The sequence below is a fragment of the Pinus tabuliformis genome, chromosome Q (genome assembly GCF_031772625.1).
Source record: "Pinus tabuliformis cultivar Carrire ecotype Pingquan chromosome Q, CPIR1, whole genome shotgun sequence".
Lineage (NCBI taxonomy): Eukaryota > Viridiplantae > Streptophyta > Pinopsida > Pinales > Pinaceae > Pinus > Pinus tabuliformis.
The window spans coordinates 1,128,269,389-1,128,293,753 of record NC_142296.1 but is presented as its reverse complement, the minus strand read 5'-3'; the positions used below and the strand labels follow the sequence as shown (position 1 = coordinate 1,128,293,753).

General features: G+C 36.7%; 1 protein-coding gene across 1 annotated transcript; it reads right to left on the bottom strand.

Annotated features, from left to right (window-relative positions):
* Positions 1-22,340: 22,340 nt before the first annotated feature.
* On the bottom strand, positions 22,341-23,132 carry LOC149223512 (uncharacterized). Its single transcript, XM_089387929.1, has one exon. The coding sequence runs from the start codon at positions 23,130-23,132 to the stop codon at positions 22,341-22,343; it is 792 nt and encodes a 263-aa protein (XP_089244055.1).
* Positions 23,133-24,365: the final 1,233 nt, after the last annotated feature.

Below are 24,365 nucleotides of genomic sequence, written 5' to 3'. Positions count from 1 at the left end.
AGCCTCTAAATAACTTTCAAAAGAAAGCATTGATGAGCCTATCAAGTTTCAAAACCAAATATTCCTATATATGTTGACACTTAGTATTTTATTGACAAAACTACAAATGTCACCTAGAGAAAGATCTAACAATTTCATGTAGGAGAAGTTTTCTGAGGAATTAGAAGATGTGCATGCATACATCAACATTAAGAAGTCTAGGATACATAGGATTTCATGTAGGTTCCTGGTCATTCCATGTGCAAAATCTATTGAATGGATTATCACACACATGGTTTACTCTCACCTTGTGGTGCGCAGTGAGAGTGGTAATCATCTCACCACATATTATGGTGAGGATATGCATACATACTATAAGATGCTCAAGCCCAATGAATATGCAAATGAAATCTTCTGCACAAGATGAGATACCCTCAACACGATTGATATTATCAAACAATGGTGTTGATAGCTTGCCAAGTTTCATCATTGCCTATCAGTAGTTTATTCAAAAAATATCTTAAGAAACATATATCAATATTTGATGGTTATGTATTGTCGAATCATTGGGTGCAAGAACGTTAAAGTGTTCCAAGAGAATTGGATATATACACTCAATATGGTGGTGACACATGGAAAATAATTCAATTGGGTGGATATATTATCATATGAATTGCAGCGTTAGGTGGGGCAGGCTAAATCATCTTTATAGGAAAATCAAGCACCATAATTTTACATGTCTGCATTTCTTCTAGATCGAATCTATGCACTGTTAGGTTGTGTTATATTCTTTCCACGACTAGCCCACGTAGTTAACCTTCCGCCCCCCCTTCGTTGCACTGATTGCGTAGCAGGGGGAGTCATAGGGGGTTTGAGGGGTGCATGTAACCCCACTCTATGGGGTCCGGGGCAGCGCCCCAAAAATTTTGGTTTTGGACCCTATATTAGGTTGGGCGGACCTACCTATGGTTTTGTGCATGTTTTTTGCACATGGTTTTGGAAGCGATGGTTTTCGGTCCATGGTTTTGGACGCGATGGTTTTCAGTCCATGGTATTGGATGCTTCGGCATGTATAAATATGTATTGTAACATTGAAAGGAACATAATGAAAAATCAAGCGGGTAGTCTCAGTTTTGGGATCCAGGGGAAAATCTCTGTGTATATGTGTTTTATGTCTTATGCTCTCGCATTGTATATTTTCTATGTTTTAGAATTCGTATGCAGGTAATTTCTATACGGGGTTAAAACCTACATGCGCGATATGTGTTCCCAAAACTATATTGGAACTAAACTCCTAAATAGAAGTTCTCGGTATATTTCCACTGCAGGGTGTTATCAGAAGGAAGCTTCAGAGGAAAATATGACAAATTGGTCAAACACTTCTTTACAACCATTTTTCGCATGATATTTGAGACTGATCTACCATGCACGATTGATCAAGTGAAGGAGTCACTTCAAGATATTGCAGATTGGTTTGTAGCTTCTAAGGGCACATACATCAAATGCTTCAAATGTCACACAACCCCTCATCTTATGACGCAGTAGGTGACAAACAAGGTGGTCATGCAAGAAGTGGAAAATCAACAGGACAAGGGGTTGTCGGGAACTCTTCATAGGAGGAATAAAACCCCTTGGCCTATCTTTCCATTGAGGATAAAATTGTGTGATGTAACAGCCTCGGGTTAAAAGTTCGTGTAATAAAACTAAATAAAGGAAAATTAAGACCAAGTTCAAGGGACACTTATTCCAAGCTGAATGTTGGGAAAAATATCCTAGTGGGCATCACTTGTTGTGTTTATGGATAAAGGGGAAATTGGAAAAGGCAATGGTAAAGGCTTTGAAAAGGAAAAGAAGAATTAATTGAAATTTTATTTATGGAAATAAAGGAAATTAGGAGAAAAGGGAGGTGTAAAGTCATAAGTTGCATGTGAGGAGGAAATTGAAGGAAAATAATGGGAAATGAAGAAATTAGAGGCATTAATAATAAAAAGACACCAGAGCATCAGTTGGTAGCCTTTCGTCAGTTCATTTTTGGAATTCCTCTCAAAGAGGAGGAGATCACAAAGAGGTGAAGGAAATTAAGCAGGCAAATGAAGGACAAGGAAAGCAAGGATCAATTAAGGAAAAGTTGGATCAAGCAGCTTCAGTAGGAATACTTGCTTGTTTTGACATCCATGGTATGTGCATGTTGGTATTTGGTTCTTTTGTTGTCATTGGCATGGATTTTTCCAGGTTTCAACAGTAGATTTTAGCCTTTCCTTTCCATTTCTGAATAGTCATGGTGTGATGGGACTTGTCTTAGTTTGAGCTTTGGATTTTCAGATGATTTTGGATCTGGGTGAGGTAGTCTTAGGAAAATTACCAAAGGCCTAGGAATCCCTTAACTGGTAATGGCAAGATACACGGTAAAGCTTGAGGATGGAGGCAGGAAAATTCCTCAAGTTATTGGAGAAGAATTCTTAGGCATCCAAGCTCAGTTTGGTTTTGTGATCTTGGAACTGGTTTAGGTGAGGTCATGGCATAGTGAGGGTGGAGGTGGTTTAACCTTTAGATTCCCTTGGTTGTTTATGGATTGGTTTATCCCATGAGATCCCACATTCATGCTTGGATATGGCACGGGGGTGATTGAATAAAAGAAATATTTGGTTTAGCCAATCTATGGTCGGGTGATACTTGGAAATCTCCAACCTGGTTGGATTTTGCCTATGTTTAATAAGAGCTAAGTTTCTCTTGCTTTTGATGAGTATATTTACTTGTTATTATGTGGATTTAATGATTTTTCTCTCATTGTTATTTATCTGGTTATATGTTGGTTATAAGAATGCTTATTTGACAGCTCTTAGTCATGGCTCTTTCCATGTTTTTACTTGTAACTGAATGAATAATAAATGCAACACCTAATTGATGTTATGACAGCTAATGTGAGAAGTAGTGATCCTTTTTTTTAAACCTTAGACATATTTTCAACTCCTTATGTTCATACTTGCATTCATGACCCATAGGTTGCATATTTACCAATTGTTTGATAGAACGATAGCTATGGTTGGATTGGATTAGGTCAAGTCCTTGATCATGTCTATTATCAAAAGTAATGACTTCATTACTTTTATGAGTTCTGTAAGTTTCATGGAGTTTTGGGTAGTGATTGGGTTCTAGCCCTATAAAATAGCCTTAATTCTCACAGTCGTTGGCATTACACTGGTAGAAAATGTTGATCAGTGGTTGTCATTGGTGTCAACCCAATTAGCACCAGGAACTACCCTGACCTTGCATGGGAATTTTGACTTAAAAAATAATTCTATTCTAAGTCAAGGATATTCTATATGGGTTCTACTCATCAAGATGTTTCTGTTGATATACAGGACACCGTGTATTTCTTCACGGTTTGAGAGATATTTGTGTTTGAAGTTAGTAACCCCACGGGGTTGTGGCATGGCACTCATCATTGGTTTTTGCCATTTAATAGTCAGTAATTAATAATTTTTTAATATCCTGAAATCCCTCAAACATTCACTTGTTGAAACCCCTCTCAACTCGACTCATTTCTATAAATTGTGACCCTCATATCCTCCTCATGCAAGCACTTTCAACGAACTATCTTGTGAGAAGGCCTCTATAATTTTTCGGCCATCGTGAGCTTCTAAAGTAGGATATGTTGTAGGGAGTTTAAGGTTTGATTGAGGTCTGGTTAGGGTACAAAATTATGATCAAGTTTGAAGGTTTTTTTTAAGCAAGTTTAGATCTATGGGTTCTAGGATTTCGCTACTTCAAACAGGTCATCGTGAAATTTTCGCTATATATTTTTTTATACGAAGCTTCATGAGATAAATTTACAAACCATTTGAGCTGATATTATGATGAATCTTGTGACTGAATTTCAGATCTTGGTTCACTCTATTTTCGGATATATGATCTAAGGAAGTTAGGGTTTTTGCAGGCTCCTGAATTCCATATCAAACATGTGACCTTGGGAAAATCGTCATAACTTTATCTTTGAGCATTGGATTCAAATTTCGTAAATAGCAACAGAAATAGGACGAAATATAGTTTGTTGGTTATCTTTTTCAGGGTCGAAGGTCAGAACAATGACACATGGAACTTCATACAATTTTGATCTATTAAACTTGTCTATAATTAGGTCATCATGGGAGATTGGGAATAACTCTTTCTTAAGAATCCAATCTCAATCAGACTTGTGGGGCTAGAAAGAGGACTCATAGGAATACCACAAGACAAAATTCCAAACCTTGGAGATCCGAAATTACATAGATTAAACAGATTCAATATCGAATTCTTAGAAGGCAAGAAAAAGTATGCATTCAAGGATCACTACAGTAAGGACCACACATCAACAGTCAAGGGTAAGTCTGCTACACAAAGGAAGGATGAAACTTAGAATAAAACGGACACATACTAGAAGGAAATTCAGTTCCAAAGTAACATTACTTGAAACAAGCACAACAGTACCTCAATGGATGCAAGTGATCCAAGAAGCAATGTCAAGTCAAGTGTCAGGCCTTGTCAAAAAGCCTGTGTTGTAAAAGAGTCATCACTGTAAATTTGTAAAAGAGTCATCATTGTAAATTTGTAAAAGAGTCATCAATATAAATTTGTAAAAGAGTCATCATTGAAAGATTCATTATTGTAAAAGAGTAAATCTTCCTAGCAGTTGAAGAGGCATTGTTGGGAGGTATAGGAGTCACTTTTGGGATGATGTCATGGTTTGGTTTCAGGTCATAGTGTGATTGGGTGCTCAGTAAAGTACAAGAAAATAATTGTAAATAATATTGTATCGTGGATCATTGTCCTTGGTATGGGAGTCCACACTCTTGTCTCACTTCTGATCATTATAGGGTGGCAAGGAGGTGTTAGGTAGGGAAAATTTTAAGAAACCCCCGAAATTTATATATATAATAAATGGGTGAATCTCCATGGTATATAGAAAAATGTATAGCCTATTTTTTCATTGATATAATTTACATATATAATTTTTTGGCGAATCTTTCACTGAATTATAAAAATTTGTTAAGTCTTGGCGAATTTTTCACTAGGTTATATGGTATTGCAAATTATTGGCTAATCTTCTAAAAAATAGAAAACATTGTAAAATATTGGTGATTCCTTGATAATCTAGAAAAATATATATAATAATAATAAAACTATTTAGTTAAATTATAATATACTAATTTTCCATGTTTTGGAAAAGAAAAATCACGAGTAATGTTACTCTAGGTTCTTATTATACACTATTGCAAAGATTTTTTCATGTTTTTATCATGTTTTACCACAAAGGTCTTATCACATCCAAAAGGGAAACTATTTGGAAAGGCACCCCCAAAGGCATCTGATGTTCAACTAAAGAAATTATTGTTCTCAAACTTGGTCTTGATGCATCTAGAGAGCTCAATCATATTTAATGTAATTCATATTTTGTAGGCTTCACATGAAAATAAGGTCTATGAATAGTTATATCAAAATCATGAATATCTACATCAAATTATTTTGTTTTCTCATACATCGCTTTTCTAAAAGGTAGATACTTCTCCAATTCCTCGAGTTCAAATAAACTAACAACTTTAAAATATGGTGCTTCCTCGTCATATGTAGGTTTTTCACCTAATTTATGGACCATAACTATTGTAGTAGTTGTTGCACTTCATTCTACAATTGACAACTCTAATAATGTTGAATTGGTAAACAATTATTTGAAATTGCACAAAATGAAAAATGAAAATGAATGGAAGATAAATATGTATTGAAACTTAATTTCCTACACAATGAAAAAAGAAAGAAGGTAATAACACAAACTCATTGAAAGACTATAGTTGGTGAGTTAAAAAATATAAACGATAGTCTCTACATGTTCATTACTTGGAAAAATATGTCACAAAACAATAATCATCAAGGGATTTTTCACTTTAAGAATGGTAGTTGATTCGTACCTGAATGTTAGTTTTTCTGTGCTAATTTAAACTTCAGATTTATAAAAATATGTTTGTCAATTACTTCATATGCATGGTTCCTTTATGGTGTTTGTGAACAGAAATAGGTAAATTTTATGTCAAGTTTTATGTTAGAATCATGAGCATGATAGCATGAAAAATAAGTGTTGAACAACAGTAATAAAATGAACAGAAAACCATCAAGAAGACCACTTAACACAATGTTTTGATAAAGGAGTTCACCCCTCCTAGGCTACATCTCCTTAGCTTAGCTGTCATGGATTGGGCCTCTGTATTTTCTCAAAATGGAAAAAGAAAAGTTTACAATGCTCTACAACTCTTAAAACTTGCTTCAATGGACTCAGAGCACCCAGAAACCCCTAAGATGACTCTTCAAGCTCCTTAGTTGAACTCTGGTTGAACTGTGCTTGACCTCCTCCACTGGTGGCCCTTAGCTTCTTCAAACTTCAACATGGGAATATCATGCATAGAGGTTCCTCTCTGCCTTTGCAACCTACACCATTGAGTTCATAATTTTGAAATCATCTAGGAATGACTATTCATTTTCCAAAATTGGTCGAAAATTGATTGATCTATGGCTTTCTCCAGTTTTCCCTACAATTTCTCCTCCAAAGTTGGAAGAACTCCAGTTAGGGTCGCTAAATTTGGGGGTGGGCCTGAAAATAGCGGCACCGCCAAAAATACTGTCAACTTTAAACTTGGGTTAACTAGAGTTAATCTCGGATTAATTAATTATAATATTGGATTAGCACATGATTAAGCCACATGGTTAGGTTAACCGTTAATTTCACCATGGTGGTCTCCACGACGTGGACACATGTGACAATAACTTTTTACGTTATTTCATCACCAGATCTAATAACCGTAACCGCGTGGTTAACGTAGTTGCTCACATGGCACATAATAAATGGTAACGTATTTATGTTGTTCGCGTTGTCCACTGGTTCCGAAACCGTAGCCGTTACATTGACTGGTGTTCACATGGGAAGGGTTGGCCTGCGGGCTACCCGTCCCTAACCGCCAACACTCACACCGTTACATATTAAGCTTTTGCGAAGAACTATAATGGTTAAGTAACATGTGTAGCAGAGATAGTAAGGTGCGGGCACTGTGGAGGGGAGATCGCGGGGTTGAACGCCAGTGCCTCATAAAAATTTTGGTACACCACTGTAGGGACACGTGGCGACCTTCGAGCTTGCCACATGTCACATTCTGATTGGTCCAACTCGACCACAATTTACCAATAAAAATATGGAGCTTTTCAACATATGATTCGTCCACCTATACAGGAATATTCCAAGGAATATTCTAGGGAATATTCTCCTTGCTGACTGGGCTGTACGGATTCCCAGTCAACCTTTTTTTCAAAATTTTGTATGTTTGGTGAAATGGTCAGCGGGCTATAACTTCCTCATACGAGCTTCATTTTGAACGAAATGAGTTGCGTTGGGATCGTTTTGATGATATGTACGCAGTCATTCAGTTTTTGCACGATCCTGAGCACTTTTATTTTTGAGGTAATTTGTACCCCTAATCTAGATTCTAATCACTCCTTCCCACTGAGGATCTTTTGGACCCACAAAATCTGGTTATCTTATGAGAGTTGAATGCTCTTCTCCTTCCCAAGTTATATCAATTGATTCTACTTGAAAGGTCTCCATGACAACCACTTGGGTACACTGACATGCCTTGCATTGCAAATGCCTATGTCCCTCAAAGATTGTTCTCCTAATGTTTCTGACCCAATCCAGCACTTGTTGGACACTTACTAGCTGCAAAATACCTTTGTTGTACCACATCGATCCCTCGGTGCTTGGAAAACTGATACAATCTGATATCCTTCCCATTGAGAATCTTGGCGTGAACACATACAACGATATACAGTGGCTCCAAATTTTTGGCATCTTGTCCACTTTCGCTTCTTACCTCTATCATCCTCCAGTATTGACATGATTCTCATGTCATGATTTGAGAATGAATGTTAAGCATGAGAATCTTGCTCAAGAATGAACCTTCCCAATCCTGCTACATCTTATCACAAGTACAACCATTAAATGGAAAAACACATTATGCAAGAAATGAAAATCGACGACATCTTCTTTTGCACCTTCAAAGCAACAATTGTCACATCATGTAACATTGCCATGTACTCTTGCATCTTGTGTACAATTCATCGACTGACAAAATGTCGACAAAACATCTACGACTAAACATAAGTCGACAAAACATCATCTTCAAGAAACTGACTTGACTTGAAAGCCAAACATAAGCATGTATAGCTACTTGACGATTCTTTGCATAAACAACAAGAATTTCACATCTCATGCAATAATACATCAACATCTCCCTTTCATCTTTGAAGATAAAATCAACTCTTCCAAGTCAATATGACATACAAGTGACAACAATCAACACAAGTTGACACTCATGCACGTATCCAAACACAATGCAACTAGCAACAATTCCATTATTCACAAACACACAAACTCTCATGTATGTGTACAATTCTTCAAATCTCCCTCAAGTACAAACACAAGTACAATAAGCCCAAAAACATGTATGGGTACATAAAGAGCTGAATTGACAACTTTTCTACAAATGAAGTGAGTAACATACTTTACTTTCACAAATCTTCTTGGCAAAATTATGCAACATCAAGAATGCCCAATTTGCTGCAAATGAAGTAAGTAACATACACCACTTTCAGACACATTCTTGGCGAAATTATGCAACAACAAGAATGACAAATTTTGCTGCAAATGGAGTAACATACTCAACTTTCACACACCTTCCTGGCTAAAATATGCAACATCAAGACTGCCCAATTTGCTGCAAATGTAGTGAGTAACATACACCTCTTTCACACACCTTCTTGGCGAAATTATGCAACAACAAGAATGCCCAATTTGCTGCAAATGAAGTGAGTAACATACACCACGTTCACACACCTTCTTGGAGAGATTATGCAACAACAACAATGACAAATTCTGCTACAAATGAAGTGAGTAACATACTCAACTTTCACACACCTTCTTGGAGAAATTATGCAACAACAAGAATGATACTTTTTGTTGCAAATGAAGTGAGTAACACACTCAACTTTCACACACCTTCTAGGCGAAAATATGCAACATCAAGAATGAAAAAATTTGTTGCAAATGAAGTGAGTAACATACTCAACTTTCACACACCTTCTTGGCGAAAATATGCAACATCAAGAATGCATTCAAAAGAATTGTATTCAAATACAAACTTGTAACCACAAATTGCCTTCTTTGCTGCATTAAAGTGAGTCAACCAGAACTCCACTTTCAACATCTTGCATCATACAGGTTGCAGCATAATTTCAACATAAAATTGATGAATTCATAAGGCAAATAAATTCATTTTTAAGGCAAAGAATTGCATCCATCAACAAAAGAAATACAAGCCTTATTTAGGTAACAAATCAAACCACCTCTTACCAAACCATTTCAATGGAAATTCTTACAACTGCACACCATCTTGTGAATCATCGAGACCCACATCAATTATGGAATCTCCTTTTCCATCTTTGCCAAACTCTCTCTCCACCATCTTCACATTTCGTGGATGAGTTGTTGGATACAAAGTCCAACATTTGCCTACGAGATGTCCTTGCTTATGGCAATGAGTGAAAAACATTTGCCTCTTCTTTGCAACATGGTTTCCATTATCCAATGGACCTCTGGTTTTCTGTCGCTTTTGCTTTGAAATTTTCTTGTATGTGGCCATTTTCTTCCAACGTCTTTAAACATTATGGTTATTCAAACCACAAAAATTACATGTATTTTCTCTCCCTATATTGTGTGAATATTTACCTTGTTTATCATAATCAAAATAAACTTGATTAAAGGCATATTTATACCTTTCACATTCACCTTTGTCACCATCTTGAGGAGGTGAATTTGATGAGGTAGTGGCTCTCTTCGGAATATCAACAATGGTTTCAAGTACCTTAGAGCTTTCAACATCCTATTGTTTTCCCTTTCCACTAGTTGCATGCTTATGAGCATCTTCTTGCAAGTGGGTATACAACTTTTGCATTCCTCATGAGCACAAACATCACAAGCTTGAGGGTATGAACATGTAATTAAATTCCCTCTTCAAACACTTTCATGTGCCTCCTTGGCTTTGGAGCATTCTCCATCATTTTTTCCATAACCAATACCCAAATACCTAGTCATTTCCTCAACAACAATCGGCTCAACTATCCTTTATCACAATGTTTTGATAAAGGATTTCACCCCTCTTAGGCTACATATCCTTGGCTCAGTTGTCATGGCTTAGGCCTCTGTATTTGCTCAAAATGGAAAAAATTGTAGTCTACAATGATCTACAGCTCCTGAAACCTACTTCAGTGGACTCAGAGCATTATAAAACCCCTAATATGACTCTTCAAGCTCCTCAATTGAACTTTGGTTGAACTGTGCTTGACCTCCTCCACTGGTGGCCCTAGGCTTCTTCAAACTCCAACATGGGAATATCATGGATATAAGTTCCTCTTTGCCTTTGCAACCTGCACCAATGAGTTTAGAATGTCAAAATCATCTAGGAATGACTATTCATGTTCCAAAATTGGTTGAAAATTGACTAATCTATGGCTTTCTCTAGTTATCCCTACAATTTCTCCTCCAAATTTGGAAGAACTCCAGTTAGGGCCGCTAAATTTGGGGGTAGGCCAGAAAATAGTGGCACCACCAAAAATCCCGCCAACTTTAAACTCGGGTTAACTAGAGTTAATCTCGAATTAATTAATTATAATCCTAGATTAGCACATGATTAGGCCACACGGTTAGGTTAACCATTAACTTCACCCTGGTGGTCTCCACGACGTGGACACATGTGACAATAATTGTTTACATTATTTTGCCACCAGATCTGCTAACCATAACCGCATGGTTAACGTAGCTACTCGTTCAGGTTTCACACGATTCCGAACACTTTGATTTTTGAGCTGATTTTTTCCCCTAATCCAGATTTCGATCAGTAGTGCACTAAATAGTCTATCGTTCTCATCTAATAACATGTGATGTTTTTTTGTATTGGTATCAAAGTATAATTGCATTAGGTGAATGTTAGTCTCATGATAATATGACTCCTATGATGAACACGTAGGATCCTAGTGCATAGAGAATTCTTTTCTTCAGTTAACTAAGCATATCTCATTTTCCTTTCTTAACAAACAATAAGTATTTTCAAAGAAAATAGAAAATAAACATAGTTGATTCTAAAAGGCGAAGATTCCAACTCAGTTTTGTTATCCTGGGCAATAAACATGCATGGGCCATCTCACGGAGTATGTTTCTGGACAATCCAAAGTCTTTGTAGTTGGCTCTAGGTCTTCCAGTAAGAGCAGAGCTCTACCAACTGAACTATATCCCCCTTATGCGAACCAAGTGGAGAATACATGAAAAAAACAAGATTCTTTTATTGAATTGAGGCTTCTGTGATCCATATCAAATTATGAGAGATTTTTCGGCGTAAATCACATGATATTTCATTTGTCGACGCATTTCGAACCAACCAATGTGGTTCATCGTCAGGACAAGTTGAAGAATCAGATCAAGTATTGCATGTTAAATAGTCCCAGCAGAACCTCCAACGGCAATAATTCTTGACCAGGCAACGACTATATTGAATAATGGCTAAATATGACAAGGGGACCACTAGAAGGACCAGGGTCATAAAAATAAGTTAATTTCATAGCTAATTAGTTATATTATTATTAAATTAAAAGTCAAAGGGACATATGAATTTTCTAAGGGTTTTTAAATATATATATATAAATAATAAATTAATTTTAAATGATTATTAAGCTGATAGTTAGTTATAGAAAGTACTAACTATTTGATAAAAATATATAATATAAATATTAGAATAAGTAAAGTGTTAGAAAAAATAAGATTTTAAATATTCAGATTTAATTAATTGTTTCTCTAATTGTCACATTAACCTAGAGGCATTAACTAATTTAATTGTTTATATGAATTTGCCTAAAGGTCTTTACTATTTTATAAAAAATTTATATATATATTTATATATTTATATATATATATTTATATATTTATATATAGATATATATAGATATATGTATGACATATATTAATAAAAAAATATATATATATATATATATATATATATATATATATATATATTTCTTAAGATAATAGTTAGTTATAAACAAAAATATATTGATAGAATAAGTCAAGTGTTGGAAAGAAAGTAGTATAATTAATCGTTTATCTTAATTGTTAAATTAACATCTAATTAAAGTTAAAAAAAAAAAAAAAAAATGCCAAAGGATACGGGAAAACAAGAACAAGCCGAAAAACGAGGGAGGGGAGGAAAGTAAGAAAACGACTAGGAAGAGAGTGTTGGGACCCAGCAACTACTAATCTTCCAGCCATCTTCTCTATTGAGATTTCTCGGCCTTATTTTCAATCTCAAGGGCTTCCCTAAATTTCCAATGATGGAATTGTGAAACTCTAGCAATCACGCTAGCCTCCTCAATACACACATGATGCTTGGTTCTTTCCGCATGTTCAGCTAAAACAGAAGACTTTGTTTTATTATGTTTAAGGTCAGATGTATGCTCACTAATCTTTTGATTAATAGAGTGACCAGTCTCACCAATATAGGGGGGTCCCACAGGAACAAAGGATAATATATACCCCTTTCATATCCTTAGGGTCGATAGGATCCTTCACTGATCTGAGGGACTTACGAATGGTATTAAGGGGCCTAAATATCGCGGGGACATTATGATTTTTAAGAATCCTTGCAATCTTATCAGTGGTCCCCTGAACATACGGAAGACGGACACCTAGAATCCGCTCCTTCGGTTCTCTTATAGTTAGTGAATTCTTGGCAGCTTTGAGGAAAGCTTTCTGACCCAAGAATTTACTATAACCATTCCCGACAAATACATCAAGGAGATGGGATTTCTCCCTCTCAAATCTCTTTTCATCAGAGATCCTTAGGGCACAAGTAGCAAGGGTGTTGAGAACACCTATCTTCTGAGCTTCAAGAGGGAGAAATCCCATCTCCTTGATGTCTTTGTCGAGAATGGTTATAGTAGATTCTTGGGTCAGAAAGCTTTCCTCAAAGCTGCCAAGAATTCACTAACTAAAAGAGAACCGAAGGAGTGGATTCAAGGTGTCCATCTTCCGTATGTTCAAGGGACCACTGATAGGATTGCAAGGATTCTTAAAAAGAATAATGTCCCCGCGACCTTTAGGCCCCTTAACACCATTCGTAAGTCCCTCATATCAATGAAGGATCCTGTTGATCCTAAGGATATGAAAGGGGTGTATATTATCCCTTGTTCCTGTGGGAGCATGCCGCTGACCTTAAACATAGGAGAACCAAGTCTTCCACTTTAGCTGAACATGCGGAAAGAACCAAGCATCATGTGTGTATTGAGGAGGCTAGTGTGATTGCTAGAGTTTCACAATTCCATCATCGGAAATTTAGGGAAGCCCTTGAGATTGAAAAAAGGCCAAGCAATCTCAATAGAGAAGATGGTTGGAAGATTAGTAGTTGTTGGGTCCCAGCACTCTCTTCCTAGTCGTTTTCTTCCTTTCCTCCCCTCCCTCGTTTTTTGGCTTGTTCTTGTTTTCCCGTATCCTTTGGCCTTTTTTTTTTTTCCTAACTTTAATCAGATGTTAATTTAACAATTAAGATAAATGATTAATTATACTATTTTCTTTCCAACACTTGACTTAGTCTATCAATATATTTTTGTTTATAACTAACTATTATCTTAAGAAATTTATATTTTTTTCTAACGCTTGACTTATTCTAATATTTATATTATATATTTTTATTAAATAGTTAATACTTTTTATAACTAACTATCAACTTAATAATCATTTAAAATTAATTTATTATTTATATATATATTTAAAACCCCTTAGAAAATTCATATGTCCCTTTGAATTTTAATTTAATAATAATATAACTAACTAGTTATGAAATTAACTTATTTTTATGACCCTGGTCCTTCTAGCGGTCCCCCAGTCATATTTAGCCGCTAGTCAATATAGTCGTTGCCTGGTCAAGAATTATAGCCGTTGGGGGTTCTGCTAGGACTATTTAACATGCAATGCTTGATTTGATTCTTCAACTTGCCCTGACGATGAACCACACTGGTTGGTTAGAAACGCGTCGACAAATGAAATATCATGTGATTTACACCGAAAAATCTCTCATAATAAGATGCTTTTACTTTTTCTTCCTACAATTTTCCTTGGTGCAGCTGGGCTATCCTGGACTTGAATGAGAGACCTCACCCGTGAAGTAAATCCTCGCTCCTAAAAAAGAATCTATTGATTCTCTTCCAATTAGTTGATATATTCTCTCTTCATTACTAAACTCACTTCATATTTCATTTCTTTCTTTTTCCTTGATGATGGGTGGAGTGTCCACTCGAATATTGGACCTTTCAAATATTAACACAGTTTATTACAAAACAAATATTAACAATGGTTGAAAATGTTGATGATGAAGTGGCCTTGTATCATAGAAAACCTTGTGATAAAGATGATAGGATTCTTGTCAATAGGTTGATTAATGGAGCATGTGAGTTCCCATGAGACATCAACTGATCAAGTAACATCAAGAATGATGAAGGAAACTATCCAAGTATGAAAATTAATCATGCCAACATATATGACTTGAAATGATTGGAGTAAGGATTCCTTTAGGCATAATTTATATATTCATTTATTTTTTTATGATGGAATGCATGTATGACAATGATACCTGGGTGTGATATAAGGAAGGAAGAAGTTTTTCATATGGCAAGATTGTTATAATCCTTTTGATTCAACCATGAATTAGTATCTCATGATTGAGTCACATGACAATGAGTGAATGGGTAACATAATCATGCTATGAATTTTTATAACACATGAAAGTGAATTCCAATAGAGCTAATGTGTGAGACCATATTGTTGATGGATATGGAAGGATATAATATTGCATAAATGTCTAATTATCTCCCTGCTTATATTGGTTTTGTAGACTTTAACCTTCTTGCAAATAGTGAGGAGCACCTATAGAGGAGAGGGTTCCTAAGGTAATATAGAGTAGATAAGGGGAGTTCCATGTAGTATTCCTAAGGTATATATGGGAGGTGACTAGATGATGTGTTGAGGTGTTGGCTAGACCTTCCAATTGATGGTGGTGGACTACATTGTATATAAATGTCGTATTTTGATATCAAGCGACAAATACAGATTGAGTAGATGTGATCATGAGCATTGGCACATTGGCTTATTGGAATAAATATTTAGTTTCATCTTGTAATGGTAGGTATGTTAAGTAACCCATGTACATTGAATCATAGTTCCATTTCATTGAGTATGATTAACAACTAAAAATGATTGAATTATTAGTTTGTTAATATCACTCTAAGAACACCTTATGGATGGTAGTAAATATTGAAAGAAAGGATTATATGCATAGACACTCACTTTTATTTAGTTGATTGAAAATATTATGTTGTAGGTAGAATGGTCTAAAATATGAAAATGAGTGTAATTTTGTAAGAAAGATTAGGTGTTGCAACACACAAGAGCCAAACACTATGAGAAGGCATCTCATACTTATGAAATATGATATTCTTTATGAATTTGACTTGTAATTTATAATTTGTATTATTATGAATATATCTATGGTAACTGTATGTGTATGATACATGGTAGATGATTTCTATTGAAGATGGAAACCCTCAAAGAATGGCCATTGTTATGATAAATGAACCCTATGATTGCCACACGTTATATACTAGTAGTGGATGTCTAGTAGTAAGTTAGTGCTCTCCTTACACGAGAAATCCATGACAAGATGGATCACCTAAGGGATTGTTTAGTAGATAAGGGGACATCTAAGCCTAGAGGGTAAGTGTGTCAAGGAGGAGGAAACTTAAAAGTTCATGTGGGATGGTGGCTAGAATCTTGTGGGTGAGTTAGAAAGGATAATGAAATTAATTATTTCCTATGGAAGCCATTATATGGGATATATGCATATCCATAGAGATAAGTAGTAAATAAAAAATACATACATATATTTGAATAGATGCTTACATAGCCCCAAGGGTTAGCTCAATTGGTTGATTCCCCATTGTTAAGTACCTCGTTGATCTGGAGGTCATAGGGTCAATTATCCTCGACACCCTTGGGGTTAGGCCCTGCTAGTCTGGCCGACGAACTATAAAATATTCCCTTCGAGGTTGATCTTCCCAGATTTTCCATGGATGTAGTGGCCACCCCCACCTCTAAAATAAAAGAATAGATGCTTACATCATGGAATTGAGAAATCTTGTGCGTAAGATACGTGTTTCTTGATAATTGTTATAATATGTATGCTTGATTACTAATGTAGGCATATGTTGGAATGTTGAATTTTGGCGGTATACCAAGATAGTGAATAGGATGGCACTACAAATACAATAGAATAATGAGGAAAAGAAGTGTTGTTAATGAGAGGAGAATATTTATGATTGTGTTATTCGAAGGGGGATATGATAGAATGTCCTAGTATTGAATCCCATCGATTAACTATACTTAATTATGACTAAATGTTCAATTTTGTTTAGCATGTATATTTTAATTACCATGCTTTATTTACACCATGAGGAAGAAATTTTATGGTACACTAAATAATGTAAGTATTATCTTTCTTGAATTTAATAAAATAATAGAGCTACTTGACATAGGAGCACATAAAAAAGGGGTTGTGATAGCAGGAGATGGGAAAGGAGAGGGGTTACTAGTGGGTTCCACATGTTAAATAATCCTTAGTTTTCCATTTTTCCAAACTTTACTTTGTTTCCTTCATCACCATGTTCCTTACTAAAAATATAGAAACCTTAACTACCAATCATGGAACACATGTGGTGGTTGTGGAGATGTACACCTTCCACAATTACGAAATCAAGGCGATAAGTACCTTCATCATGGGAATTGTGAGAGGAGTGGTAAAACCTAGATTTTCTCACATTTTCTTTGAAAAAATTCATGTCCCCACAATAAGGGGGGAAATGATGTCTCGTGGGGTGTTGGGAACGAGGTTATTTATTTATTCATTCATTCATCATTATATCCCCCACACATGTGGTTGATGGGGAGGGAACAAAATCATGATTGGATGTAGTAAAATGATTGTAAAGAGGAAATGATTCATGTAGCCTTAGAGGCATGTATGTGAATAGTTGTAGGGAAGAAGGAATGATTCATTATTGGTCATTATTGGGCTAAGACAAGAAGCATAGTACAATACAATGGTCACCTAAATGACATAATTAATTTTTGTTCTAAGGTGAATGGTGGGGGCCATTTCAAATTCACATGAATGGTGTGTGACCATTAAGAACTCATGCAAAGAATATTGAAGAGAGATGCATGGGGATAGACATAATAGAGAAAAAAATCATATGGAAGAGAAGTAAGTTATGAGAGAGAAACAAATAGAGGGAGAGGTAAATTCATTCTCTCTTGGTTGATTCTAACATCCATGAAAGTAGTTTTAGAGGTATTGATTCATACTAGGAAGTTGATCAAGGAATGATAGAGACCATTTTGAATTCATGTGATGAGAATTACAAAAATATATATAGATTATGAAAATAGATAAGGAAGAGATTAAAATTGTTAGAAGCTAATTCCTTGGAAAATAAGCAAATTCTAGAGGGGGAGAACATAGAGAGACTCAAAAATTAGGTTGGAAATGGATCCAGGAAAGATATCAAGCTACGTGATGGAGAATCCATGGATATAATCTAAGGAGGAAAGCATAGTGTGGGATGAATGACCAAGAAAGTAATCCTTTAAAACTGGAAAAGGGTCAAGGACTAAGTAAATGTTGTTGGAGTTAATGGATAGTGTCTAGACTATCTATGCACAGATAGAGGGAGAGCTCAGAGACTTTTGAGGGAATATTAAGTTGATAAGAAAGGTATTTTCCTTTTTCTATGTAAGGAAGGAAATGTGTCACCAAAATAGTTGTGTTGTTCCAAGAAAAAAAATTAGTGGTGAGACAATGGGATAGGTAATTGTTTGTCCTAAGATAGAACGATTTCCATAAAAATGTTCTAATTTTACTTAGTGGTATCATAGCCTCAATTGGGGTGGCCTAGTATAAAAATAATAAGCCCAATAGAGTGTATGGTTGGGTGGAACAATTATCTACCTAAGTTAATGTTGGCCTTCAACTTTCAAATAGATAAGTTTTTCCTTTATTTTGTTTATTCAATTGATTAATATAATGCACTGTGTTGGAGTATTTTAGTATTTGAATGTTGAATATTGCTATAGGTTTAATATTTCTTCATAATGGGAAATCAATGTTATATGTCGCAATGTAATTCTTGTAAATGGAGTTTATATGACCATACAACATTTTTAGTAAGTATCATTATCTCTATTTATTTTTGGATGTGAGTGTGCGAGTAAACATCCATAACATTATAGCTTGTGTTGAACATGTTATGTGAATCGATATTATGGTTATAGGATACCATTAGGGAATAATGAGTTGTGGATGGAACATATGATTTATTTTCTAATGTTATTCATGAAACTAGAGGTATATATTTTGCCTCATCTACTTAATCAGACTCATTTACCTTGTAATCTTTTTTTATGAAAATAAGAACTCGCTTGTTATGCAACAAACTAGAGGTAAAACAAATATAGACCATTTTCAAACATTTTTTTGATTAAAATTGATGTAACAAAAAATTAGATATAAAATATAATTGTGTAAGGGAAAATTATAAAAGACATAGTCCCTCTATACCCCAGGGTTTTGAAAACCAAGCTATCCATGAATATTTTTCTTTCTTCAAGTGCTTCTTGAGCATTTTAGATAAAAATAAATATGTACAATGCCTCAAATTATTATTGAGAGTGATCACGTTTATTTTTTTATTTGCATATATGTTTTCATCTAGGGAATATAAGGATCAACTCTTTAATTAAAAACTTAACTTCAATACTTGGAACTAACAACAAATTTGTGCACACATGATCAAATCACTATACACATACATGTTTGTGTTGGTTTAGATTGGATTTCAATCTTGGAGAGAGAGTATATAGCATTTTTTTTAGGGGAGAAAGACAATCTTGTAGCTCCAAGGAAAACCTATTTTACAGTGAAAATTTTGACTAAACAATTTGCACACAATAGATCTGGAAACCTAATCGATTTGTAATATATATATATGTGTGTGTGTGTGTGTGTGTGTGTGTGTGTGTGTGTGTGTATAGATATATATATATATATACATATATATATATATATATATATATATATATATATATATATATATATATATATATATATATATATATATACAGAGAGAGAGAGAGAGAGAGAGAGAGAGAAGTCCTTCAGAATTCTGCTCACTCTTGAGAGTTGTTTGTTTAGCGTTGGATCCTTGAGCCCTTTCTTGCTTATTATTGACTTTATTAACAATTCTGAATCTCCAAAGATTAGGATTTCGCTTGGATTTTCTTTTCTGGCTAATTGGCAAGCTTTTATAAGGCTGAGAGCTTCAGCCTGGTTGTTGGTTTTTAGTCCAAGTCCCCAACTGAAGTCATATTTTTCCCCGTTCAGATAGAAGATTACCCCTCCTGCTCCTCACCTACCTGGATTGCCTTTTGAGGCACCATCGAAGAAGATAGTGCACTTGCCCTGGGATTTCCACCACTGCTGAAATCTGTCCACAACATCTTGAATCTTCCATCTTTCCTTATGAAATGGCCGTGTGATTGCTGGAGGTCTGGTCTTGCAGGAGAAGGCATCCAGCCACGCCCTTTCTTCTATTCAGAGGGAGTTATCATCTTTGACTGGAGAATTGTTCAGAGTTTCTAAAAGGAGTTTCTTTGCCTGGTCTGCCACTTTTTCTGTGGGGGTTTCATTATGGTTGAAGATGATTTCATTCCGGGCTAACCATAGCTTCCAACATACATATTTTGGGGCAGAAATCTACACCTTGTACCATAGAGATTTGCCAGCAATATTGTGAGGATAACTGGCTTTCCAAGTGGAGAACATATCTGCAATCGAACAGTGTGTTGGGGGTCTCACATTCAGTCCGGTCAGGAAGATAGACCAGGCCTTCTTCGCATACTCACAATCAATAAACATGTGTTCTGAGGTTTCCAATGCGTTTTTGCAAAGAGCACATCGATGAGGACCTGCTATGTTCCTTCTGCACAGGTTTTCTCCAGTCAAGATTTTGTTGTGGAATAGTGTCCAAAAGAAGAAATTGATCTTAGGGATGCTAAAGTTGTCCCATACCTGCTTCCATACTGATTTCGGATGTGGCGAATCCTTTTTTCTTTTCATCTGTAAATATCCTTGTCTTGTTGTATACACCCCCGTCTTACCCCATCCCCAGGAATCTTCATCATCTTTATGTATTGGAGAAAAGTCTGAAATTGCCTCTATAAGGGCGTTTAGCTGGGGATTTAGATGCACTGGTGATTTAGGAAAATTCCAGCACTGCCAATTTCCTTTACTGTCCCAACCTGAAATATCCTCAATTTTCTGAATTCCTTTTGTTTGTAACCAAACTCTTAGCTCTGAGATTTCATTGTGTTCTGTAGGTCCATAACTCTGTCTCTCCATAGCAGTGTATTTTTGCCATTCTTGGGGATTCTATACACGTGAGATCTGAAAAATTCGATGCCTTTGCTGCATAGCTTCCAAGCCTGCGTTCCTTTTGGGGCTTTCTCTGGAATGAAAGATTTGATTGACTGGTTTTTTAGGTATTTAAGCTTTAATATTTGACTGACTGGGTGATTAGGCTCAGCAAAAGGTTGCCACAGAAATTTACAGCCCAAAGCTAAGTTTTCTTGCAGGGGATCTCGAATTTGAAGGCCGCCTTCCTCTAATGGTCGTTTCGTTGTTTCCCAGTTTATTAAATGAAATCTGTTGCCATTTCCTCGTCCTCCATTCCACAGAAAATTGCGCATGAGACTGGAGATTTGGTTTGAGATTTGTTTTGGAGCCATCATTAAGGAAGCCTGGAACGTTGGCAGTGCCGAAAGAACCGATCTGATGAGCGTGAGTTTGCCTCCTGTGGTAAGCCAAAAGCCACCCCACGCAGCAATCTTTTTTTGAATTTCGAGATCACCTCCTCCCACAAATGGTTTCTGTTGGATCCCATCGTTATTGGAAGGCCCAAATATTTTATTTTATCCCAATCTGCATATCCATTAAAGCCCAGATCGCTGGCTATTCTGTCGATTGCGTGCTGCTCTGTGTTCCATCCATAAACAGCGCTTTTCCTTTCACTGATTAACACTCCGGAGATGTTGCAAAAAATTTTAAGGATGGTTTTGAAGGAGCTTGCTATTCTTCAAGAAGCACCCCCGAGCAAAAGTGAGTCATCAGCGAACAGCGCGTGATTCACTGGGGCAATTCCTTTCACGATTCTGATCCCAGGAATATTGCCATTTTGTTTTTCCAAGGTCATCTTTCTGCTCAGGGAGTCTGCCATCAAAATGTATAGAAATGGTGAAAGGGGGCAGCCCTGCCTCAGTCCCCTGGTGGCTAAAAAGAAATCTGCTCGTCTCCCATTTACCATTGGGGCTATCCGATCTTCTCTAGGCAAGCTTTGATTAGGTTTATGAAGTCCTGGTTGAATCCGAAGGATGAGAGAACCCTGTACAGGAAAGAGCGATTAACTCTATCAAAAGCATTACACATATCCAGTTTTATAAGCATACCTTGTTCTTTGCGTGAGTGGCTCGAGTGCAGGGCTTCTTGGACTTGGATGATGTTGTCCAGGATATGTCTTCCTTTCACAAATCCCCCTTGGGCTGGAGAGATGAGCTTTTTTAGGAGTGGCTTGATTCTGTTCGCCAGAAGTTTGGCCACTATCTTGTAGGATGAATTGCAGAGTGAGATCGGCCTGTATCTGTCAAATGATCCTGGGTTTGCTTCCTTGGGGATTAAAGCGAGGAAGGTGGAATTTATTCTGCCTCCAACCTTTGCCTTCCTCATAAAGCCTCGTATAATTCTGAGGAGATCAGATTTGATTAGTTCTCAACAGATTCTATAAAAGTGGATTGAAAATCCATCAGGTCCTGGTGCTTTGTCTAGCTCCATGGACCAGACAATATTAATAATCTCTTCTTCCGTGACTGGGTTCATAAGATTTTCATTATCTTCTATGCTGACTAGCTTTGGTATGTTTGTGAGGAACTTTGATATGTCCTCCTCATTCCCATCCCTTTCTGTAGTAAGAAGATTCTGAAAATGCTTCACTACAGCTTCCTTGAGTTGGGCAAATTCTTTACAAACCTGTCCATTAGATGTGGTGATTTCTACTATATGATTTCAGAAGAGGCGAGCCCTATACTATCTATGAAAATATGTGGTGTTTCTATCCCCAGCTTTAAGCCACAGATTGCGAGACTTTAAGCGCCAGTACTCTTCCTCGCTTTTGAAGGAGCAATATGTTTTCCTTTGTGCAGATTTTTCTTTGTCTAAATCCATGGGGGAAATATCTTTCTCTTCCAATTCAAATTGGATTTCTTCTAGCTGGATGGCTACCTCTTTCCTCTGACTGGTGGGGGTATTCTTTGGTTTCTTTATCCATTCTTTTAGGGCCTTCTTTGCATTTTTCATTTTTTGCTCCCACACAAAGCTTGGGGAGCCTGAAACATCTATTCTCCAAGCTGATTGAACTGTTTCAAAGAACCCTTCTCTTTCTGCCCAGAGAGGACTGAAGCGAAAGGGGAGGGGACCTAAATCTTCTTCTTCTTTCAGGTAGAGGAGAATTGGTTTGTGGTCCAAGGTGAGTTTTGGAAGAATCTTGTTGATAACTATTCTTTTATCCATCATTATAGAGCTGCTGATGAGGAATCTGTCCAGCCTTGCTGCTATGTGGTTTTCGCCTGTTCTGTTGTTGGTCCAGGTGTATTCTCCTTTCACTGGCTTGAAGTCTACTAGGTCCCACTGTAGAATCAGATTTTCCACTGTGGAGAGAAAAGGATCTCTTGAGAAGGTCCCTCCTCTCTTCTCTTTGGAATCTAGAATTATGTTCAGGTCGCCACCTATAACTATATTCATAGGATTAAGACGCTCTAGAAATTCTGAGAGTGTCTTCCAGCACTCTTTCTTTTCATCATAGTGTACAGGGACATACATATTAAACAAAGCTAGGATGAGGTTTCTTGTTGTGTGACACAATTCAGTGTATATCCAATGTTGGGTCTCAAAGGATCTCTCTAAAGAAAAGGAGTTTTTTTACCAGAATGTACCTATTCCTCCAGCCGAGCCTCTTGCACTGACAACCTTTCCAGAATCAAATTTCCATTTTGTATTACTAGTATTTAGAAGGATCTCCCCTTCTATTTTTGTCTCTTGGAGCATGAGAATGTCTGTGGATTCCATTTTCAATAAATCTTTAATGGCCTCTGCCTTAGTGGGATTACCCAAACCCCTGCAGTTCCAAGAGACCAGCTGCATCATTTACCACTTGTTGGGGTAGGCCCTCCTCCCTTGGGGACCCTTGGTCTGGTATTCCTCCCGAGGGTCATCTCAATGGTAGCTTGACTGCCAAGGGTTTTTTGTCTTTCTGACTCTTCTTCCCTGGTTTCCTTGTTTGATCTCCTTCCAACTCTTTTTGATGGCCTTTCGAAGGTCTCATCATCTGATGAGCCCGTGTTTTCTGTGATCTTCTTCTTTTGTTTGATTATATCAGCATAAGAAGGAGAAGAAGTGTTACTTGGGGTCAGGTTTGGATTGTTACCTGGCTCTAAAGTGTCGGTATTGTCCAGCTGAGGAGGATCTTCTCGCTTTGTATCTGGAGGATCTGGGGGTGACTTGAGAGATTCAAAGGGATTTTTGTCCTCCACGATGCTAATGGTTTCCCTACTTCCAATGTTTTGATTGCTTGCACTTTCTTGCCCTGCTTTATTCCCTGTCTCTTTAGCTTTATTTTTGTTATTATGCCTGCTACTTGTTGTTTTCTTTGCTTGTTTCCATTGTTCGCCTTTTTCTTTCTCTGATATCTCCTCATTTTTTTTTGCAGTATCTTACGAAATGCCCGTATTTGTGGCAGTGTCGGCACTTAAAGGGTAATTTTTCATAGTCAAGCTCTTGGATGTGTGTCTAGTCCGCCACTGAGAGTTTGATTACTTCAGGTAGCCCGACTTCCACATCGACCTCTACATAGATGCGGGCGCAGGAGTATTGATCCTTCCCCGGTGCCTTATCTATGTATCTTCCTAGGGCGTTGCCAATGGATTGTAGCGAGTTCTGACTCTAGCAATGAAGGGGAAGGTGCGGGAGACACACCCAAACAGGAATAGCCGTGGGCACATCTTGTGCTGGATCGAAGTCTGGGGACCATTTATTCAAGTATAGGCCTTGGGACCC